The sequence below is a fragment of the Pseudophryne corroboree genome, chromosome 5 (genome assembly GCF_028390025.1).
Source record: "Pseudophryne corroboree isolate aPseCor3 chromosome 5, aPseCor3.hap2, whole genome shotgun sequence".
NCBI classification, from domain to species: domain Eukaryota; kingdom Metazoa; phylum Chordata; class Amphibia; order Anura; family Myobatrachidae; genus Pseudophryne; species Pseudophryne corroboree.
This window is the reverse complement of record NC_086448.1, coordinates 161,544,846-161,568,752: the sequence shown is the minus strand read 5'-3', so window position 1 is coordinate 161,568,752 and position 23,907 is coordinate 161,544,846. Positions and strand designations below refer to the sequence as shown.

Sequence of the window (23,907 nt, the reverse complement as noted above, 5' to 3'; positions counted from 1 at the left end):
AGTGCACACCACCTGATCCTAAAGCTTTTACTTTTGTGCCCTGTCTCCTGCGGAGCCGCTATTCCCCATGGTCCTGACGGAGTCCCCAGCATCCACTACGGACTACGAGAAATAGATTTATCGGTAAGTAAAATCTTATTTTTTCAATTTTTTTGTCTCTCCGTGTTCTGGTTTTATGCTCTGCAGTACCATTATTTAGCCTCCAGATGCCACAGTTGCACATGTTCTTTACAGTTAGTGTTTTTACGATGGCTCACTGTCTCATTATACTGTGGTGGCAAATATGAAAGCTGTATAGAATAAAATGCTAAAAATACTTTTTTTTTTTTTTTTTTTACCAGATTGACTTTTGGAGCATATGGCTAAAATTATTTTCTATCATTTATGTTACTGATACTTTTGATACTAATATTACTATTCTTAATTTTTTTAATGTTTTTTTAGGATTTTATTTTGATGTAATGGAAATCACTCCGCAGGCTCTTGGCGTTTACAGGTTCAATGCCGAAAATCAAAAGGTACAATGACTTGCACTCCATACTCCCACGTCATGCGCAGGTATCTTGCAGAGATACTCGCACTCAAATACATAAGACACAGGCGGGATGTGGCCGAGAACGCTGGAGGTGCGGGATACCAGCCAATCTCAAATGTTTTTTTTAAAGGGCCAAACTCTTAAAAGGCAAAGTTTGCTGACGGGATGTAATGGAGTCCGAGATCACCGGAGGGGCGAGATGCGGCCAATCTCAAATATTTTTTAAAGGAGCAATCACTTACTAGGCATGGCTGGCCTTGTGTTTGCCCATTTAAAAAAATGTCCGAGTTATACCGGCATTCCGCACCTCCGATTATCTTGTACTCCATTACATCCAGTCAGCAAATTGTACACATACACATTTTACACAGACACATTGTACTGTGGTAATACCCTACACTTTAGGCCTGATTCTGGGATGTACATGAACCCTTTTTATTTCTGCATGTGTCTGCAATAGTGGTCACAGAGAGGATTTATTTGCAAAGAGGTTGATTTTCAGGGATCATTTGGGGGGTGGCAAATATACAGGCATGTTGCTACCGTTTTGGGTGAGACTGTGACTGTGATCTGGCAGCTTACACCCTTCAGCCGTGCTGCACTACCATAGGGTAACTCAGAACTTCTGTAATGAATTGTTCCATGACTGATACTGCTCTTTCTATGCAGCTGCTTCAGTACATGTTGTAGCAGCTGTGGTATTATTAGCGTGCATGTCTGAATCAGGCCCTTTGTACAAACACCAAAGACATAGATACACCGAGCACACCTCAGACATACACTTCGTAAAGAGCATATAGAAATACACAAGTTGCAATTAGAAGCCTTCCTTAAATGAATACAGCATTTAATGCTCAGTAATGGGCAGCTGTAAAGTTAGCACTGTCACCGCTCTGGAGTGGGCAAAACCAAGTATGGTAAGGGCAGGTGCATGTACTGTAATTGCAACTGAGGTGGATCTCTTGCTGGTGCAGGAGGACCGGTGCAACCAGACGCTGTGATAATAATGGCAATTAGCAGCAACTATTTGGCGTACTAAATACATATTTTTATTTGGACTACTTTGATTTTCAACACTGGAAGGCAACAGTTTCTTGTATTTATTTGGATTTAATTGAAATTGTATTTTGTGTTTAGAATTAATTATATTGTATATGGTAAATGTGACTGTCTTATATATTACTAATACTGTCAAGACGCTATTCTCTCTAGTAAATGTTACACTTATTTACGTTATCATATTTTATGAAAGTGGCAAATGTGGCTAGAATTTACTGCTAGCACTCTCAAGTAGAGATGTGCACTTGAAATTTTTCGGGTTTTGTGTTCGGTTCCGCGGCCGTGTTTTGGGTTCGACCGCGTTTTGGCAAAACCTCACCGAATTTTTTTTGTCGGATTCGGGTGTGTTTTGGATTCGGGTGTTTTTTTCAAAAAACACTAAAAAACAGCTTAAATCATAGAATTTGGGGGTCATTTTGATCCCAAAGTATTATTAACCTCAAAAACCATAATTTCCACTCATTTTCAGTCTATTCTGAATACCTCACACCTCACAATATTATTTTTAGTCCTAAAATTTGCACCGAGGTCGCTGGATGACTAAGCTAAGCGACCCTAGTGGCCGACACAAACACCTGGCCCATCTAGGAGTGGCACTGCAGTGTCACGCAGGATGGCCCTTCCAAAAAACACTCCCCAAACAGCACATGACGCAAAGAAAAAAAGAGGCGCAATGAGGTAGCTGTGTGAGTAAGATAAGCGACTCTAGTGGCCAACACAAACACCTGGCCCATCTAGGAGTGGCAGTGCAGTGTCACGCAGGATGGCCCTTCCAAAAAACACTCCCCAAACAGCACATGACGCAAAGAAAAAAAGAGGCGCAATGAGGTAGCTGTGTGAGTAAGATAAGCGACCCTAGTGGCCGACACAAACACCTGGCCCATCTAGGAGTGGCAGTGCAGTGTCACGCAGGATGGCCCTTCCAAAAAACACTCCCCAAACAGCACATGACGCAAAGAAAAAAAGAGGCGCAATGAGGTAGCTGTGTGAGTAAGATAAGCGACCCTAGTGGCCGACACAAACACCTGGCCCATCTAGGAGTGACACTGCAGTGTCACGCAGGATGGCCCTTCCAAAAAACACTCCCCAAACAGCACATGACGCAAAGAAAAAAAGAGGCGCAATGAGGTAGCTGTGTGAGTAAGATAAGCGACCCTAGTGGCCGACACAAACACCTGGCCCATCTAGGAGTGGCACTGCAGTGTCACCCAGGATGGCCCTTCCAAAAAACACTCCCCAAACAGCACATGACGCAAAGAAAAAAAGAGGCGCAATGAGGTAGCTGTGTGAGTAAGATAAGCGACCCTAGTGGCCGACACAAACACCTGGCCCATCTAGGAGTGGCACTGCAGTGTCACGCAGGATGGCCCTTCCAAAAAACACTCCCCAAACAGCACATGACGCAAAGAAAAAAAGAGGCGCAATGAGGTAGCTGTGTGAGTAAGATAAGCGACCCTAGTGGCCGACACAAACACCTGGCCCATCTAGGAGTGGCACTGCAGTGTCACGCAGGATGGCCCTTCCAAAAAACACTCCCCAAACAGCACATGACGCAAAGAAGAAAAAAAGAGGCGCAATGAGGTAGCTGTGTGAGTAAGCTAAGCGACCCTAGTGGCCGACACAAACACCTGGCCCATCTAGGAGTGGCACTGCAGTGTCACGCAGGATGGCCCTTCCAAAAAACACTCCCCAAACAGCACATGACGCAAAGAAAAAAAGAGGTGCAATGAGGTAGCTGTGTGAGTAAGCTAAGCGACCCTAGTGGCCGACACAAACACCTGGCCCATCTAGGAGTGGCACTGCAGTGTCACGCAGGATGTCCCTTCCAAAAAACCCTCCCCAAACAGCACATGACGCAAAGAAAAAAAGAGGCGCAATGAGGTAGCTGTGTGAGTAAGATAAGCGACCCTAGTGGCCGACACAAACACCTGGCCCATCTAGGAGTGGCACTGCAGTGTCACGCAGGATGGCCCTTCCAAAAAACACTCCCCAAACAGCACATGACACAAAGAAAAAAAGAGGCGCAATGAGGTAGCTGTGTGAGTAAGCTAAGCGACCCTAGTGGCCGACACAAACACCTGGCCCATCTAGGAGTGTCACTGCAGTGTCACGCAGGATGGCCCTTCCAAAAAACACTCCCCAAACAGCACATGACGCAAAGAAAAAAAGAGGCGCAATGAGGTAGCTGTGTGAGTAAGATAAGCGACCCTAGTGGCCGACACAAACACCTGGCCCATCTAGGAGTGGCACTGCAGTGTCACGCAGGATGGCCCTTCCAAAAAACACTCCCCAAACAGCACATGACGCAAAGAAAAAAAGAGGCGCAATGAGGTAGCTGTGTGAGTAAGATAAGCGACCCTAGTGGCCGACACAAACACCTGGCCCATCTAGGAGTGGCACTGCAGTGTCACGCAGGATGGCCCTTCCAAAAAACACTCCCCAAACAGCACATGACGCAAAGAAAAAAAGAGGCGCAATGAGGTAGCTGTGTGAGTAAGATAAGCGACCCTAGTGGCCGACACAAACACCTGGCCCATCTAGGAGTGGCACTGCAGTGTCACGCAGGATGGCCCTTCCAAAAAACACTCCCCAAACAGCACATGACGCAAAGAAGAAAAAAAGAGGCGCAATGAGGTAGCTGTGTGAGTAAGCTAAGCGACCCTAGTGGCCGACACAAACACCTGGCCCATCTAGGAGTGGCACTGCAGTGTCACGCAGGATGGCCCTTCCAAAAAACACTCCCCAAACAGCACATGACGCAAAGAAAAAAAGAGGCGCAATGAGGTAGCTGTGTGAGTAAGATAAGCGACCCTAGTGGCCGACACAAACACCTGGCCCATCTAGGAGTGGCACTGCAGTGTCACGCAGGATGGCCCTTCCAAAAAACACTCCCCAAACAGCACATGACGCAAAGAAAAAAAGAGGCGCAATGAGGTAGCTGTGTGAGTAAGATAAGCGACCCTAGTGGCCGACACAAACACCTGGCCCATCTAGGAGTGGCACTGCAGTGTCACGCAGGATGGCCCTTCCAAAAAACACTCCCCAAACAGCACATGACGCAAAGAAAAAAAGAGGCGCAATGAGGTAGCTGTGTGAGTAAGATAAGCGACCCTAGTGGCCGACACAAACACCTGGCCCATCTAGGAGTGGCACTGCAGTGTCACGCAGGATGGCCCTTCCAAAAAACACTCCCCAAACAGCACATGACGCAAAGAAGAAAAAAAGAGGCGCAATGAGGTAGCTGTGTGAGTAAGCTAAGCGACCCTAGTGGCCGACACAAACACCTGGCCCATCTAGGAGTGGCACTGCAGTGTCACGCAGGATGGCCCTTCCAAAAAACACTCCCCAAACAGCACATGACGCAAAGAAAAAAAGAGGCGCAATGAGGTAGCTGTGTGAGTAAGATAAGCGACCCTAGTGGCCGACACAAACACCTGGCCCATCTAGGAGTGGCACTGCAGTGTCACGCAGGATGGCCCTTCCAAAAAACACTCCCCAAACAGCACATGACGCAAAGAAAAAAAGAGGCGCAATGAGGTAGCTGTGTGAGTAAGATAAGCGACCCTAGTGGCCGACACAAACACCTGGCCCATCTAGGAGTGGCACTGCAGTGTCACGCAGGATGGCCCTTCCAAAAAACACTCCCCAAACAGCACATGACGCAAAGAAGAAAAAAAGAGGCGCAATGAGGTAGCTGTGTGAGTAAGCTAAGCGACCCTAGTGGCCGACACAAACACCTGGCCCATCTAGGAGTGGCACTGCAGTGTCACGCAGGATGGCCCTTCCAAAAAACACTCCCCAAACAGCACATGACGCAAAGAAAAAAAGAGGCGCAATGAGGTAGCTGTGTGAGTAAGATAAGCGACCCTAGTGGCCGACACAAACACCTGGCCCATCTAGGAGTGGCACTGCAGTGTCACGCAGGATGGCCCTTCCAAAAAACACTCCCCAAACAGCACATGACGCAAATAAAAATGAAAGAAAAAAGAGGTGCAAGATGGAATTGTCCTTGGGCCCTCCCACCCACCCTTATGTTGTATAAACAGGACATACACACTTTAACCAACCCATCATTTCAGTGACAGGGTCTGCCACACGACTGTGACTGAAATGACGGGTTGGTTTGGACCCCCACCGAAAAAGAAGCAATTAATCTCTCCTTGCACAAACTGGCTCTACAGAGGCTAGATGTCCACCTCATCATCATCCTCCGATATATCACCGTGTACATCCCGCTCCTCACAGATTATCAATTCGTCCCCACTGGAATCCACCATCTCAGCTCCCTGTGTACTTTGTGGAGGCAATTGCTGCTGGTCAATGTCTCCACGGAGGAATTGATTATAATTCATTTTAATGAACATCATCTTCTCCACATTTTCTGGAAGTAACCTCGTACGCCGATTGCTGACAAGGTGAGCGGAGGCACTAAACACTCTTTCGGAGTACACACTTGTGGGAGGGCAACTTAGGTAGAATAAAGCCAGTTTGTGCAAGGGCCTCCAAATTGCCTCTTTTTCCTGCCAGTATACGTACGGACTGTCTGACGTGCCTACTTGGATGCGGTCACTCATATAATCCTCCACCATTCTTTCAATGGGGAGAGAATCATATGCAGTGACAGTAGACGACATGTCCGTAATCGTTGTCAGGTCCTTCAGTCCGGACCAGATGTCAGCATCAGCAGTCGCTCCAGACTGCCCTGCATCACCGCCAGCGGGTGGGCTCGGAATTCTGAACCTTTTCCTCGCACCCCCAGTTGCGGGAGAATGTGAAGGAGGAGATGTTGACAGGTCGCGTTCCGCTTGACTTGACAATTTTGTCACCAGCAGGTCTTTGAACCCCAGCAGACTTGTGTCTGCCGGAAAGAGAGATCCAAGGTAGGTTTTAAATCTAGGATCGAGCACGGTGGCCAAAATGTAGTGCTCTGATTTCAACAGATTGACCACCCGTGAATCCTTGTTAAGCGAATTAAGGGCTCCATCCACAAGTCCCACATGCCTAGCGGAATCGCTCCCTTTTAGCTCCTCCTTCAATGCCTCCAGCTTCTTCTGCAAAAGCCTGATGAGGGGAATGACCTGACTCAGGCTGGCAGTGTCTGAACTGACTTCACGTGTGGCAAGTTCAAAAGGTTGCAGAACCTTGCACAACGTTGAAATCATTCTCCACTGCGCTTGAGACAGGTACATTCCACCTCCTATATCGTGCTCAATTGTATAGGCTTGAATGGCCTTTTGCTGCTCCTCCAACCTCTGAAGCATATATAGGGTTGAATTCCACCTCGTTACCACTTCTTGCTTCAGATGATGGCAGGGCAGGTTCAGGCGTTTTTGGTGGTGCTCCAGTCTTCTGTACGTGGTGCCTGTACGCCGAAAGTGTCCCGCAATTCTTCTGGCCACCGACAGCATCTCTTGCACGCCTCTGTCGTTTTTTTAAAAATTCTGCACCACCAAATTCAAGGTATGTGCAAAACATGGGACGTGCTGGAATTTGCCCATATTTAATGCACACACAATATTGCTGGCGTTGTCCGATGCCACAAATCCACAGGAGAGTCCAATTGGGGTAAGCCATTCCGCGATGATCTTCCTCAGTTGCCGTAAGAGGTTTTCAGCTGTGTGCGTATTCTGGAAACCGGTGATACAAAGCGTAGCCTGCCTAGGAAAGAGTTGGCGTTTGCGAGATGCTACTACTGGTGCCGCCGCTGCTGTTCTTGCGGCGGGAGTCCATACATCTACCCAGTGGGCTGTCACAGTCATATAGTCCTGACCCTGCCCTGCTCCACTTGTCCACATGTCCGTGGTTAAGTGGACATTGGGTACAACTGCATTTTTTAGGACACTGGTGAGTCTTTTTCTGACGTCCGTGTACATTCTCGGTATCGCCTGCCTAGAGAAGTGGAACCTAGATGGTATTTGGTAACGGGGGCACACTACCTCAAGAAATTGTCTAGTTCCCTGTGAACTAACGGCGGATACCGGACGCACGTCTAACACCAACATAGTTGTCAAGGCCTCAGTTATCCGCTTTGCAACAGGATGACTGCTGTGATATTTCATCTTCCTCGCAAAGGACTGTTGGACAGTCAATTGCTTGGTGGAAGTAGTAAAAGTGGGCTTACGACTTCCCCTCTGGGATGACCATCGACTCCCAGCAGCAACAACAGCAGTGCCAGCAGCAGTAGGCGTTACACGCAAGGATGCATCGGAGGAATCCCAGGCAGGAGAGGACTCGTCAGAATTGCCAGTAACATGGCCTGCAGGACTATTGGCATTCCTGGGGAAGGAGGAAATTGACACTGAGGGAGTTGGTGGGGTGGTTTGCGTGAGCTTGGTTACAAGAGGAAGGGATTTACTGGTCAGTGGACTGCTTCCACTGTCGCCCAAAGTTTTTGAACTTGTCACTGACTTATTATGAATGCGCTGCAGGTGACGTATAAGGGAGGATGTTCCAAGGTGGTTAACGTCCTTACCCCTACTTATTACAGCTTGACAAAGGCAACACACGGCTTGACAAATGTTGTCCGCATTTCTGGTGAAATACTTCCACACCGAAGAGCTGATTTTTTTGGTATTTTCACCAGGCATGTCATCGGCCCTATTCCTCCCACGGACAACAGGTGTCTCCCCGGGTGCCTGACTTAAACAAACCACCTCACCATCAGAATCCTCCTTGTCAATTTCCTCCCCAGCGCCAGCAACACCCATATCCTCCTCATCCTGGTGTACTTCAACACTGACATCTTCAATCTGACTATCAGGAACTGGACTGCGGGTGCTCCTTCCAGCACTTGCAGGGGGCGTGCAAATGGTGGAAGGCGCATGCTCTTCACGTCCAGTGTTGGGAAGGTCAGGCATCGCAACCGACACAATTGGACTCTCCTTGTGGATTTGGGATTTCGAAGAACGCACAATTCTTTGCGGTGCTTTTGCCAGCTTGAGTCTTTTCATTTTTCTAGCGAGAGGCTGAGTGCTTCCATCCTCATGTGAAGCTGAACCACTAGCCATGAACATAGGCCAGGGCCTCAGCCGTTCCTTGCCACTCCGTGTGGTAAATGGCATATTGGCAAGTTTACGCTTCTCCTCCGACAATTTTATTTTAGATTTTGGAGTCCTTTTTTTACTGATATTTGGTGTTTTGGATTTTACATGCTCTGTACTATGACATTGGGCATCGGCCTTGGCAGACGACGTTGCTGGCATCTCAACGTCTCGGCCATGACTAGTGGCAGCAGCTTCAGCACGAGGTGGAAGTGGATCTTGATCTTTCCCTAGTTTTGGAACCTCAACATTTTTGTTCTCCATATTTTAATAGGCACAACTAAAAGGCACCTCAGGTAAACAATGGAGATGGATGGATACTAGTATACTTATGGATGGACCAGCGACTGCCGACACAGAGGTAGCTACAGCCGTGGACTACCGTACTGTGTCTGCTGCTAATATAGACTGGATGATAATGAGATGAAATTAATATATATATATATATATATATAATATCACTAGTACTGCAGCCGGACAGGTATATATATTTATTATGTAATGACTGATGACGGACCTGCTGGACACTGTCAGCTCAGCAGCACCGCAGACTGCTACAGTAAGCTACTATAGTAGTATGTATCAAGAAGAAAGAAAAAAAAAACCACGGGTAGGTGGTATACAATTATGGATGGACCAGCGACTGCCGACACAGAGGTAGCTACAGCCGTGGACTACCGTACTGTGTCTGCTGCTAATATAGACTGGATGATAATGAGATGAAATTAATATATATATATATATATATATATAATATCACTAGTACTGCAGCCGGACAGGTATATATATTTATTATGTAATGACTGATGACGGACCTGCTGGACACTGTCAGCTCAGCAGCACCGCAGACTGCTACAGTAAGCTACTATAGTAGTATGTATCAAGAAGAAAGAAAAAAAAAAAACACGGGTAGGTGGTATACAATTATGGATGGACCAGCGACTGCCGACACAGAGGTAGCTACAGCCGTGGACTACCGTACTGTGTCTGCTGCTAATATAGACTGGATGATAATGAGATGAAATTAATATATATATAATATCACTAGTACTGCAGCCGGACAGGTATATATATTTATTATGTAATGACTGATGACGGACCTGCTGGACACTGTCAGCTCAGCAGCACCGCAGACTGCTACAGTAAGCTACTATAGTAGTATGTATCAAGAAGAAAGAAAAAAAAAACACGGGTAGGTGGTATACAATTATGGATGGACCAGCGACTGCCGACACAGAGGTAGCTACAGCCGTGGACTACCGTACTGTGTCTGCTGCTAATATAGACTGGATGATAATGAGATGAAATTAATATATATATATATATATATATATATAATATCACTAGTACTACAGCCGGACAGGTATATATATTTATTATGTAATGACTGATGACGGACCTGCTGGACACTGTCAGCTCAGCAGCACCGCAGACTGCTACAGTAAGCTACTATAGTAGTATGTATCAAGAAGAAAGAAAAAAAAAAAAAACACGGGTAGGTGGTATACAATTATGGATGGACCAGCGACTGCCGACACAGAGGTAGCTACAGTCGTGGACTACCGTACTGTGTCTGCTGCTAATATAGACTGGATGATAATGAGATGAAATTAATATATATATATATAATATCACTAGTACTGCAGCCGGACAGGTATATATATTTATTATGTAATGACTGATGACGGACCTGCTAGACACTGTCAGCTCAGCAGCACCGCAGACTGCTACAGTAAGCTACTATAGTAGTATGTATCAAAAAGAAAGAAAAAAAAAAAACACGGGTAGGTGGTATACAATTATGGATGGACCAGCGACTGCCCACACAGAGGTAGCTACAGCCGTGGACTACCGTACTGTGTCTGCTGCTAATATAGACTGGATGATAATGAGATGAAATTAATATATATATATATATATATATATAATATCACTAGTACTGCAGCCGGACAGGTATATATATTTATTATGTAATGACTGATGACGGACCTGCTCGACACTGTCAGCTCAGCAGCACCGCAGACTGCTACAGTAAGCTACTATAGTAGTATGTATCAAGAAGAAAGGAAAAAAAAAAAAACACGGGTAGGTGGTATACAATTATGGATGGACCAGCGACTGCCGACACAGAGGTAGCTACAGCCGTGGACTACCGTACTGTGTCTGCTGCTAATATAGACTGGATGATAATGAGATGAAATTAATATATATATATATATAATATCACTAGTACTGCAGCCGGACAGGTATATATATTTATTATGTAATGACTGATGACGGACCTGCTGGACACTGTCAGCTCAGCAGCACCGCAGACTGCTACAGTAAGCTACTATAGTAGTATGTATCAAAAAGAAAGAAAAGAAAAAAAACACGGGTAGGTGGTATACAATTATATATATATATATTATATACAATTATATATATATATATATATATATATATTAAACTGGTGGTGATTAATTAAACTGGTGGTCAGGTCACTGGTCACACTATCAGCAACTTGCAAGTAGTACTCCTAAGCAGACAATCACAATATATATACTGGTGGTCAGTGTGGTCACAATGGCAGTGTGGCACTCTGGCAGCAAAAGTGTGCACTGTACGTTAAAATATGTACTCCTGCTCTCAGACTCTAACTGCTCCCCACTGTCTCCCCCACAAGTCAGATATACAGTCACACTATCACTTCAGCAAGTAGTAGTACTCCTCCTAATGCTCCCCAAAATTACTAAAGTAAATACTGTGTCTCTCTCTACTCTAGTCTCACTCTCTTCTCTATAAACGGAGAGGACGCCAGCCACGTCCTCTCCCTATCAATCTCAATGCACGTGTGAAAATGGCGGCGACGCACGGCTCCTTATATAGAATCCGAGTCTCGCGATAGAATCCGAGCCTCGCGAGAATCCGACAGCGGGATGATGACGTTCGGGCGCGCTCGGGTTAACCGAGCAAGGCGGGAAGATCCGAGTCGCTCGGACCCGTGTAAAAAAACATGAAGTTCGGGCGGGTTCGGATTCCGAGGAACCGAACCCGCTCATCTCTACTCTCAAGCCACATCTCTACCCTTCTCTAAGCTATAGTGGTGTGTGAGGACACATGCTTTGTAGTCCTGATGTAAGCCTGTCTCATATGCTAGCGTGGTAGAGCTGGATGCATCTTGAGCTGTGTCTAACTGGGCATGTGCACTTTCAGGTGAGCATTTCCTGCCTATATTTGTGTGTGCCAGTGGTAACCGCATTAACTGAGCCCCATTTGACTATATGATCGCTAACTTGTGACGAGAGTGCCCCACTAACTAACTAACTAACTAACTAACTAACTAACTAACTAACTAACTGTCTTTAGCTTCAGCCTACTCACTGCAAGTGCTGCCTAACAACAGAACTACAGTAGTTGCTGTTAAAAGGGAAGGAGTTATCCCACTTCTGAACCTCCACTACACTACCTGTAGAAGGTGCAATGAGAGCTAGGTTGTAGGGAGCTCCTGGTGAGATGAGGGAAGCATCTCTGTGCCAGAAGAGGTGAGGAGTGAGAGCAGCTACAGTATCAAAGCCAGGAGAGTTACAGTAGGACACAGTGGTATCCGGTCTCTAGGTCGATCACACTTAGGTCAACACTGTCTAGGTCGACCACTATTGGTTGACAGTAACTTCTAGGTCAACAGGGTTTCTAGGTCGACATGTTCTAGGTCAAAAGGTCGACATGAGTTTTTCACAATTTTTTTCTTTTCTCTTACGTTCTAGAGCAGTGATGGCTAACCTTGACACTCCAGCTGTTGTTAAACTACATATCCCAGCATGCTCTGCTACAGTTTTGCTATTTGGCCATGCTAAAACTGATGCAGGGCATGCTAGGATGTGTAGTTCAACAGCTGGAGTGCCAAGGTTAGCCATCACTGTCCTAGAGGATGCTGGGGTCCACATTAGTACCATGGGGTATAGACGTGTCCACTAGGAGTCACTGGCTTAAGAGTTTGAGAGTGTGGGCTGGCTCCTCCCTCTATGCCTCTCCTACCAGACTCTGTTTAGAAAATGTGCCCGGAGTAGCCGGTCACAGCTAGGGGAGCTCTCCTGAGTTTCTCTAGTAAAAGTTTTTTTTAGAGTTTGTTATTTTACAGGGAGGCTGCTGGCAACAGTCTCCCTGCTTCGAGGGACTAAGGGGGGGAGTAGTGTCCGCCCTGCGGGGTCTGAGCCACTATCTCCGCTGACAGGACACTGAGCTCCTGAGGGGATCGAACGTTAGCCGCCACCAGGGATCGCTCACCCCAGCAGCATGCCACCACCCCCTTACAGAGCCAGAAGATCGGTGGCGAGTTAGTCACTGCCACCCCTGGCAAGCGGGGAGCCGGTGTGAAGTATTAACTGCGCTCCAGGGCTCAGCGGTACATGGTGTGGTGCTGTGAGGGGCGCCCTGAGCCAGCGCCTACACCCTACACTGTCCAGCAAGCCTGTCAGGGTCCCAGGATCGCTGCCACCACAATTTCTCAGGCCAGTATAATCTTCAGAACAGCAGGAAGACAGCGCCATGAAAGGGGGCAGAGCTTCTCCTCAGAGCGGACCCAGCAGCGTTCAGCGCCATTTTCCTGCCTGCAGAAGCGCTGACAGGGAGATCTGTCTTTCCAGATCAACTCCAGCTGCCTTGTACGGTACCAGGGGGTTGTAGAAGGGGGGGGGGGGGGAGGCTGTGTAAAGTCTGTGTTGCCTATGAAGGTACACAGACAGCGCTGGTAGTGTTATTAGTTCTAGACACTATGCTCAAATCCATTTACACTGCTTCAGGAGTGGCGTTAAGACCCACTATTGCCTGTGAATGGATTTCTAAAGCCATAGTAAAGTGGTTAGGCACATTACTAGAGGATTTGGATACAATGGATAGAAGTGACATTGAATTGTTTTTACGTAACATACAGGATTCTGCTGGGTTCATGGTGGAATCCATGAAGGACCTGGGGACGCTGACTGCACAGATATCTTCCATGTCGATCTCAGCCCACAGGGAACAATGGTCTGCAAACGCGGAATCCAAGAGAAGTGTGGAGAACCTACCTTACACAGGTCAGGCTCTATTTGGGGAAGCGCTGGATGCGTGGATTTCCACGGCAACCGCAAGTAAGTCACCTTTCATTCCCTCTGCTACACCTTCTACGAAGAATCCATTTTCTTCAGCTGTGCCGCAGTCCTTTCGGACCGCTATGGTAAAAATGTCCAAGCCTCCTACCACTTTCTTTAGAGGTGGTCGGCAAAATCCAAAAAGCCTGCACCCGCAGGACGGTGGACCTCAAAGCCTGGAGGACGGGCTGGTGGGCGCGAGACTCAGACGTTTCAGACACGTCTGGGTGTCGTCCGGCCTGGATTCCTGGGTACAGGATATTGTGTCCCAGGGGTACAGACAGAAGTTTCAAGAACTCCCGCCTCACCGATTCTTCAAATCAGGCTTGCCAGCTTTGCTGACAGACAGGGCTATCCTACAGGAAGCCATCCTAAAATTGGAAAATTCACAGGTCATTGTCCCAGTTCCACCTCAGGGTTATTATTCAAACCTTTTAGTGGTACTGGAACCGGATGGTTCGGTCAGACCAAATTTGAATTTGAAATCGTTGAACCTTTACCTAAAAGTGTTCAAATTCAAAATGGAGTCTCTCTCAGAGAGTGATTTTAGTTATGGATGAGGGAGAATTTCTGGTATCCTTGGATATCAAGGATGCGTATTTCCACATTCCGATTTGGCTGACACACCAGGCTTATCTCAGATTTGCACTGTTGGACAGTCACTATCAATTTCAAGCACTGCCATTCGGCCTCTCCACAGCACCGAGGGTGTTCACCAAGGTGATGGCGGAGATGATGCTTCTCCTCCGCAGACAAGGAGCGAACATAATCCCATATCTGGACGATCTGCTGATAAAGGCATCGTCCAGGGAGAAGTTGTTGCAGTCCATTGTTCTCACGACTCATCTCAGGGAACACGGCTAGACCCTAAACCTTCCAAAAATCACATTTGGAGCCGACCAGGAGGTTGTCTCTTCTGGGAATGATCCTCGACAGGGAAAAGCAGCGGGTGTTTCTCCCGGAGGAGAAAGCATTGGTGATACAAACAATGGTCCGGGATGTTCTGAAGCCAACTAAAACAAAACCGAAAACAAACCGATTCCGTTAATAACATTCAGGGTTATGGGTTTGTTCTTGGTTTTGTTTTAGTTGCCAGCGTCTCCATGGTTACGCGGCTGACTCCCGCGACGTCACTTCCGGATGCGGCTGATGCGCTCGGAGGCACCGGGCGAAAGGACTGGCGGCGTGACCAGCTGGAGACGCCAGGTGAATGGCTGTTTGTTGGGGGGTAAGTACTACCTTGGGGTATTTCAATGTTTGTTGTGCACTGTTAACACTTATCCTGAAGAAGGGGAACTGATCCCCGAAACGTTGATGATGATTGCTTTTTGCACCAATATATGATTGAATCACAGACTCCGAGTGCCGCCTTTTTCTTTGGTTGGATATCCCAGGGGGTGATAGCAAAGCCCTCTTTTGAGGAGGGCACTGGAGCAGGACATATCCCTCAGTGGATATCAGGAGTGCCGGGGCAGCAAGGAATGTATATATATATATATATATATATATTAATGTGTATATATTTATATAAATATAAAACTGGAAAAGGGGGAGAGGACAAGCGCCTGATGGTGCAGTAACTTCTCACTTAGTTCAGTAATTCAGCAATACTTTTATAGGTACCTGCATACCGGACAGTAGATTTTATATCGTGCACATCAAACACTGTGGTTTAGTTCTCCAATCTGTTGTTCACAATACAGCTGATCTATAGAAACATAGAAACATAGAATTTGACGGCAGATAAGAACCACTTGGCCCATCTAGTCTGCCCCTTTTTTATTTTATCCTTTAGGCAATCTCAATCCTTTTTTAACCTTAATTCTTTGTAAGGATATTCATATGCCTGTCCCAAGCATGTTTAAATTGCCCTACAGTCTTAGCCTCTACCACCTCTGATGGGAGGCTATTCCACTTATCCACTACCCTTTCTGTGAAGTAATTTTTCCTTAAATTTCCCCTGAACCTCCCCCCCTCCAGTCTCAATGTATGCCCTCGAGTTCTAATACTTCTTTTCCTTTGAAGAATGTTTCCCTCCTGAACTTTGTTAAGACCCTTGATATATTTGAAAGTTTCTATCATGTCCCCCCTTTCCCTTCTCTCCTCCAAACTATACATGTTAAGATCTTTTAGCCTTTCCGGGTAAGTTTTGTGATGTAGGCCATGCACCATATGATCATCAAGCACAAGATACACTTCTCATAGTGCAGTATTAACTTGTTAAAGTGAATTGATATTTTATGTCTCGATAGGTATTAAGCATACCAAATAGTTGAGATAAACAGGCTTCTCATAAGGGGTCTTTGTCCTCCAATATATTGGTTTATAACACAACACAATCACTCTTGAGGCATTTAGGATATTACTGCTTGAAAAATAGTCAGCCCCCACAAACTCAAATTTAGCTTCTTTACATTTTGAATGTGTGAATTTATAATAAATTACTTGCTGCTTTTTCATGTACCCCATATGTTGAACAGCTTTACATTTACGTACACTGCAATTTAGATTTCAGTTTGGACACTCCTTCCCAAATATAAATCTATGTACATTTTATTTCTCCTAAGGTGCCAAGGTGAAAAGTTACTTGGTCTTTTGCTCTCAACTTAAAATTAGCCTCTATCCAACCTGATATCTCTATCACTGTTGATAACTTGACTATCAACCCTACCCCACAGCTCTTTTCGGGCTGCACCCACTTTGTGGAATGCCCTTCCCAGCACAATAAGACTCTCCTCTGGTCTCCAACATATCAAGGGTTCCCTGAAAACTCACCTCTTCTTCATATAAGTTTATCAAATTCCAGAGCCACCCACATGAGGATGACTGGCAGATCCTTAACGCAGCCTCATCTATTCTCTGTATTTTGAAATAGGTGTATTTTAAGATATGTGACGTCTTAAATATATATATATATATATATATATATATATATACACACACACAGATGTCGGCGGCACTCACGGGCTGTTCAAAGCCAAAAGACCAGACCAGTCAACAAGCGCTAATTGACTGGTCTGGTCTTTTGGCTTTGAAAAGCCTGTGAGTGCCGCCGACATCTGTGTGTATACTTATGCTGTTTGCTGCGGAGGGCACTCGGCAAGTTGAACTTCTTGGAAAAGCAGTGAGTGCCGAATATCTCATGTATGTATATATATATATATATATATATATATATATATATATATATGGTTGTAGTGTTGCAAATGGAGGTTTATGTTGATGTTCAGGATATTAAGTTGCGATCTAGTCTGAATCGTCTGCAGTATACATCTCAATCTGATACTAGCTTTTCCAAAACATGTACATTGACCACACATGACCTGACCTTTTCTACCGCAGAAGTTTCTGAGCTCCAGGAAACAGTGAAATCAATCACATGATCTTCTTTTTACTGTAGGTGACTGAATTCCCAAAAGATGTGGAAATCCGAGCTGTAATTGAGGGGCAGTTTATGGCTAAGAGGGTTTACGCTGAGCGCCTTGGGTATAAAATAAGTAAGTTGCTGTGCACATTTTTCTTATTTCAACGTTCCAGTTGTTCTGCCACCTGTTGCTGGTATTTAATGTGTTGCAGATATTGATGTATAAAAATACATGCTTGCATCACTGCAAATCTGTGCTAAACATGGGGTTAAAATGTAGCCTTTCAGCAGTTTGTGTATTTTATTCCTCAAGCTATACAGATAGGAAGGTGTATTTAATCTTTTGCTGTTGTTTTACCCACGCTATTACAGCTTGATACGTCCGCTTGTTATCGACTTGTTCATTACAGTTTGATTGTGCTTTCAAACTTCTTCCTTTATCTCTTTGTCCAGTATTCAATACATTCATTTGTATTTTAAAAGATCAGCTAACTATTGATCACTTTGTTAGGGTAAGATAGTGTAGTGTTTTAATCAGAGGTAAAGGTAAGCTACTGTATGTTTGACTATATTATTATGTCATAAGTAAATATGCAAAAAGATCTATTATGTCTAAGGCATTAGCTGAAAGCAGAGATGTAGATTTGGCAAAGTGCAGTTCTTTCTAAATGTGTGCCCACTGGTGTATTTATAATGGGTCCAGTGTGTGTGGTGCACATGGGTCCCCGGAGTCCAGGTGGGCCCACTCTGCATACCCTGCACCCATTATTTTTAATACTTACCCTCCGGAGTCCCGCGGTGCAGTAGTGCGGTGCCATTTTCCTGGTGTCTTGTGCATGCACAGTAGAAAAATCACTGGGAGACTGGCAGTCGTGCCATTTTCCCGTAGATCTGCAAATGCGCTCTAGGCTCCGGGACAGCACTATGGACCCCTAGGGACACCAATGCCCATAGCTGTACAGACGGCGCCTGCACAAGGGCCCTTTCCTCTCTAGGGGGGAGATGTACTAAGCCTGAAAAGTGATACATTTCACAGTGATAAACTGCCAGCCAATCAGCTCCTAACTACCATGTCACTGGCTGTGTTTGAAAAATGACAGTTAGGAGCCGATTGGCTGGTACTTTATCACCGTGACATTTATCACTTTTCAAGGCTTAGTACATCTGGCCCTAGATATGCCCCTGTGTGTGCCTACTTGTCAGTATTTTCTCACCTCCAGTCTTCAAGGAATCCTAGCAAAGCATGATTTCTAGGTCTCCTTACAGAAGTACAAGTGAAATAGAGGTCTATTCATGAAGCAGTGTAAAGAGTGGAGAAGTGAGCCAGTGGAGAAGTTGCCCATGGCAACCAGTCAGTGTTGAGTTAACATTTATAAAGTGCATTTCATAAAATTCTACGTAGCAGCTGATTGGTTGCCATGGGCAACGTCTCCACTGGCTCACGTCTCCACACTTTTCATTGCTTCATGAATAGACCCCATAATTAGTACCTCTTGCACATCTGTTAACCACTTAACTGGCTATTATTGTTTTTATTGACACCAAAAGTGTTGATTAGAATGTAGAGTGGTTGACATAATGCAGGAAGATCTTCTGGCAGCCACTAGTGGGCAGTTCTGTCAGGTCGCATCAGATGCGACTGTGTTAGTGAAAGCTCGGCTTGCTGTGGTTGTTTCAGATGCAGCCTTGCCAGGCAATTGTTTAAAATGTGTTGGTCAGTAATGAGTTGGTCATCTGTACTCATGCATGTACTGTAGTATGAAAAACATGCACTATTAGGATTCCCTAACGGTGGAGATGGGAAACAATGGTCTAGAGCATTTCATGGTGATTGTTCTTTAGAACTAACTACAGAGGGGATGTAGTCGGCATCTCAATGGTCGGCATCTCAATCCCAACCATCAGAATACCGGCGACGGGATCCCGATGGGTGAAAATGGCGACAACTTGAAGTGGTAAGTATGTGGGCTGGGGTAAGGCTGCAGGAGGGGAGGGTTAGGGTCAGGCTGCAGCGGAAGGGATGACTTAAGGTTAGGCTGCTAAAGGGGACGGTTAGGGTTAGGCTGTGGAGGGGAGGGCGCTTAGTGTTAGGCTGTGGGTGTAGAATACTCACCAAAGATTGCCGGCATTTTCAATGTCATGATCCTGCTGCTGGCATCCTGACTGTCGGGATTCTGTATCCAACCCCACAGAGATTTATTCTGTGTCTAGATTTAGGGATTTCTGTATCTACCGGAAAATACCAGTGAAACCAAGTCTTAATAATACTTATGAACCACCTATTTTTTTCATTTAAACTTTTCAGTTTTCCTTCTTTGAGCTTTATTTATGTATTTATATATTTTCTACTAGTGTCACTTTGGTGCTTTTCAAGATTTGTATTGACAGAAGATACTCAACACAAATCGAAACCTTTTTCAGGAGGAAAAAAAGAGGAACTGCCCCAGTAAATTAACTATAGACGCTGCCATCTTGCCCTACTGTACGGTTCATGCATATAAAGGTCAATTTTTTTATATTAATTTTAAAATCAATCTAAATTGACTGACATCAACTGCATTTCCACAAACAAAAACCACATATTTATAATCTGTCAGGTTTCAATGTCAATTGAAACCAGGTGTTGATGTCACTTGCATTTTCCAGGTGTACATGCCATGGGTTTTGATCTTTCAGTTCAAGGGTGGGATTTACTACAGGGAAAATGGGTAAAAAACATGTTTACTGGGCTTTTACTGCATTTTTATATGCACAAGCCCGGCAACACCGCGGTTCGGTGCGGAGGGTAACGCTAGCTTTTGTTAGCGTTACCCTATAGAGGCCTATGGGCATCTTTCCGCATCCCCTTACTGTAAGGGATCCCAGCCAGCCCCGCGCGCTGATGAGCTCCTGGGTTTGCTGCTATTCGAAAAGAACAGCTCTTATCGGATGAGCTGTCCTTTGCGATACTAATCGCATATGTTAGTAGATATGCGATTAGTACCAATGCGGTAAGTGGCGGGATATACCACAATTGCTTGGTACAGCTGTCAGAGATAAAGCCTTCTCCTATATCAAGTTCCTTCGGTTGTCTGTTTAAATTACCTTGGACCAATCGATTGGGAGCTCACAAAGTAGACATGACACGAGGTATGTTCCACAAGATGAGTCTGAAAAAGTTTATTGTCTAGGGGTTCTTATAGGCATATACAGGAATTTGTTACACGTCACAAAACATAAGCATAAGTGTCATCTCTCACACATAGAAATTATGAGACATTACAATCCTTGAGAGTCAGTCTGCAGACACTGTTCCCAAAACATCACTGTTCTCAAAACATGTTCCAGGAGATAAGCGATTACAGGTAGCTTAACCTTGGTTCTCAGAGGAACTTCTTTCTAACTAATAAAATGTCAGCATTACTTATAACCTTAAAGCAAAAGCATTTCTTTATATTCAAACATATGGCTACTGTTATACAAAATGGCTGAAAACTATTCTAGCATAATGCTGTCTTTCTTAGTCCCTCCTATTTATAAACCGAAAAAAACAAACAAAGAAGTATTGGAAAGTAGACTCGTTTTTGGGAGCACTCTAATTCAGAGGTTAAAATTGTAACATATTACTGGTAAAATCATTTTTATTAGGTAAATATTTCAATTGAATTTAAGGAGTATAAATACTTAAGTGAAATAGCCTCGCGAACATATGAAAGTAAATTATTAATCATAAGTGATCTCAATATCACAATCTGCGAATTGCCGGAAGTTAATAGCTATAGTACCAGGAGTGAATCATCAGTGCACATTATTTCTCATGTAGTATATGACCATCATTTATTCTGCATGTATCCATTATGGATCATTTAGGCCGTAGAGAATTAAATCATTGGTCATGTGAAACCGAGTACCTCGTGGCATCTGTATAGGTGACAGTCTGTTTGGGAGCCAATTTATTGCAGTACCAGGGTGTTCAGAGGTGGTCTCCCATCCTTTTACTAACCCGGCCTTTCACTGCTTAGCTTCCAAGGTCAGAAGAGATTGGGCATCTCCAGTGAGGTATGACCGCAATTATTGAGCTCGCCTTTTTGGTCACCTATGTGTTTGTAGTGTAACCACTGTATATCCACATTGGTAAATTTTATAGACATATATGGCACAAATGCCAAAAACGTATGAGAATAGATGCAATCACCTGACTTAGTCACCAAGTGACACGTCAGGCACAAAGATGAGTAGGTACACAGATGAGTAGAAAACCTGCTGTGCGGGAAAATTATTCAAAACCACACAACATCCACTATAGGACTTCCTTTTTACTCATAGAGAAAACTTCCGGCAATTCGCAGATTGTGATATTGTGATCACTTATGATTAATAATTTACTTTCATATGTTCGTGAGGCTATTTCACTTAAGTATTTATACTCCTTAAATTCAATTTAAATATTTACCTAATAAAAATGATTTTACCAGTACAGGTTGAGTATCCCATATCCAAATATTCCGAAATACGGAATATTCCGAAATACGGACTTTTTTGAGTGAGAGTGAGATAGTGAAACCTTTGTTTTTTGATGGCTCAATGTACACAATCTTTGTTTAATACACAAAGTTATTAAAAATATTGTATTAAATGACCTTCAGGTTGTGTGTATAAGGTGTATATGAAACATAAATGAATTGTGTGAATGTAGACACACTTTGTTTAATGCACAAAGTTATAAAAAATATTGGCTAAAATTACCTTCAGGCTGTGTGTATAAGGTATATATGTAACATAAATGCGTTCTGTGCTTAAATTTAGGTCCCATCACCATGATATCTCATTATGGTATGCAATTATTCCAAAATACGGAAAAATCCCATATCCAAAATACCTCTGGTCCCAAGCATTTTGGATAAGGGATACTCAACCTGTAATATGTTACAATTTTAACCTCTGAATTAAAGTGCTCCCAAAAAAGAGTCTACTTTCCAATACTTCTTTGTTTGTTTTTTTCGGTTGATAACTTTTTTGACTCTAGGGAGCACCACTGAAAGCAACAAGCATATGTACTAGGACTGATTTTCCACTTACATATGGTTGCTATATTGAGAAGTAATTCAGGAATAATTCAGTTTTTCAGAGGTCACTATCAGCTTAAATATTGAACTTGTGCGGTTCCCATTACCCTTTTCTTTCAACACATCCCTCCTATTTATAATAATCTGACATTACAGTTGAGCTACAAGGCATCACAAAATCTCTACTTAACGAGTCTAAGCAAACAGCCTAGCTATGATGGTGCTAATGGCTATATCCCCGAGAGATGGTGCTTTTCACTTTATCCAACGGAGGGTTGATGGCCGTTCACTCATATTCATCAAGGTCGACTGCTCACGGCTCTTTCTTGCCAAGCTCTTCTGTAACTTCTTAAACTTGGAGGTTTCAAATCTTGAGTTTATAGACATTTTGCAAGCTGAAAGGAGACAAAATAATATCTTAAAACACAGATATATGTAAATTGCTAAGCCAACAATTTTAATAAAAATAAATAAATCACAATTTTAACAATCTCTCCTTTGATCCCGTTAAACCAATTTGCTGGGTTTAACCAGGAGAGGAAAACCATCCTCCTTTCCCCCCAAGTCCCCTCCAGGGAGTCAGGGGTATTATGTTTGTTGGCATATGCCTGTTTTTCATCTTCTATTTCTTGGACATATCTCTGAACCACTTCTTGCGCATTATCTGTTTCATTAGTAATAAATGTACAATACATTCTTGGAGTTCTCTTCATACATATCTAAAAGTGTCATACTTTATCTTATAATATGTATTTACTCCAAAGAAAACTAAAAACTCCATACGCTCATATGTAATGGGGACAAATGTCCATTCCCCTCCTTTTCCAGATGTGGGCCCATGTGAGCCCAGCATTTCTTAACTAACTGGTATCTTTGAAACCCTAGAGATGTCATGATCTTTCTCCTAACTTGCTTAACACAAAATCTAGTGGTTCTGATACCACACTTCTTACATACTAAAAACTGGTATTTGACTTTGGATTGGCGGACATGCCAGTCCCTGCCCTCTCCTATGAGGGATATACTATAATGAGTACTGAAGTTCTCAATATAATGACCCATAGTGTCCTGTCTAGTTTAGGCCCAGTTAGTCTCTGCATGTATGTATATTTCATTGTTCAAACTTAACTTGGGCAAGTTTGCAGTGGGACCCAAGTCTCTCTCTCCTTAATTTTCACAGAAGTGGGCGTGGTCAGCAACACTTGATATGGACCATCACATCTGGGCTCAAGTGACTTTTCCACGTGTCTTTCCAGATACACCCAATGTCCTGGTTAAAGCTTGCAGGGATTCAGATAGATCTGCTCCTGAATCTGGGAGAGAGGCAAAAACTAGAGAATACAGCGGTGTCAGTTTCTTCAGTAAGACTTTTTACATATGCAGTCAAATTACCATATTTATGCTGTAACTCTTGTGGATAATAACATCCTATCTTAGGTATGCTATCAAACAATATTTCATAAGGTGAATGACCTGTGGTTTTACTGAATATGGTTCTACTATTAAACAGTACTAAAAATAAACACTTTAGCATCCCTTTCTGGTTTCTGTGATACACTCACTAATCTGCGGACGATACAACACATGGAATGCCTGTTGTATCCCAAAATCCTACATTGTGTGCTACATTATTTCTTCAATTAAATAAATATCGCTATCTGATACTACAACTTCTGGTACTGCATATCTGCAAATAACTTCTGAAATAAATTTTATAACTGTTGATTTTGCTGTAGCTTTTGCCATTGGCCAA

At 44.2% G+C, this 23,907-nt stretch overlaps 1 protein-coding gene and 1 pseudogene across 2 annotated transcripts in view; one reads left to right on the top strand and one right to left on the bottom strand.

Annotated features, from left to right (window-relative positions):
* XYLB (xylulokinase) overlaps nucleotides 1-23,907 on the top strand; it is a 509,150-nt gene that overhangs the window by 292,533 nt on the left and 192,710 nt on the right. For both annotated transcript variants that reach the window (XM_063921841.1, XM_063921840.1), the window contains exons 14-15: nucleotides 445-518; nucleotides 17,146-17,242. In XM_063921841.1, coding sequence (XP_063777911.1) covers nucleotides 445-518; nucleotides 17,146-17,242 — 171 coding nt within the window. The remainder of the gene's footprint in view (nucleotides 1-444; nucleotides 519-17,145; nucleotides 17,243-23,907) is intronic.
* LOC134929783 (5S ribosomal RNA) lies at nucleotides 21,042-21,161 on the bottom strand (annotated as a pseudogene).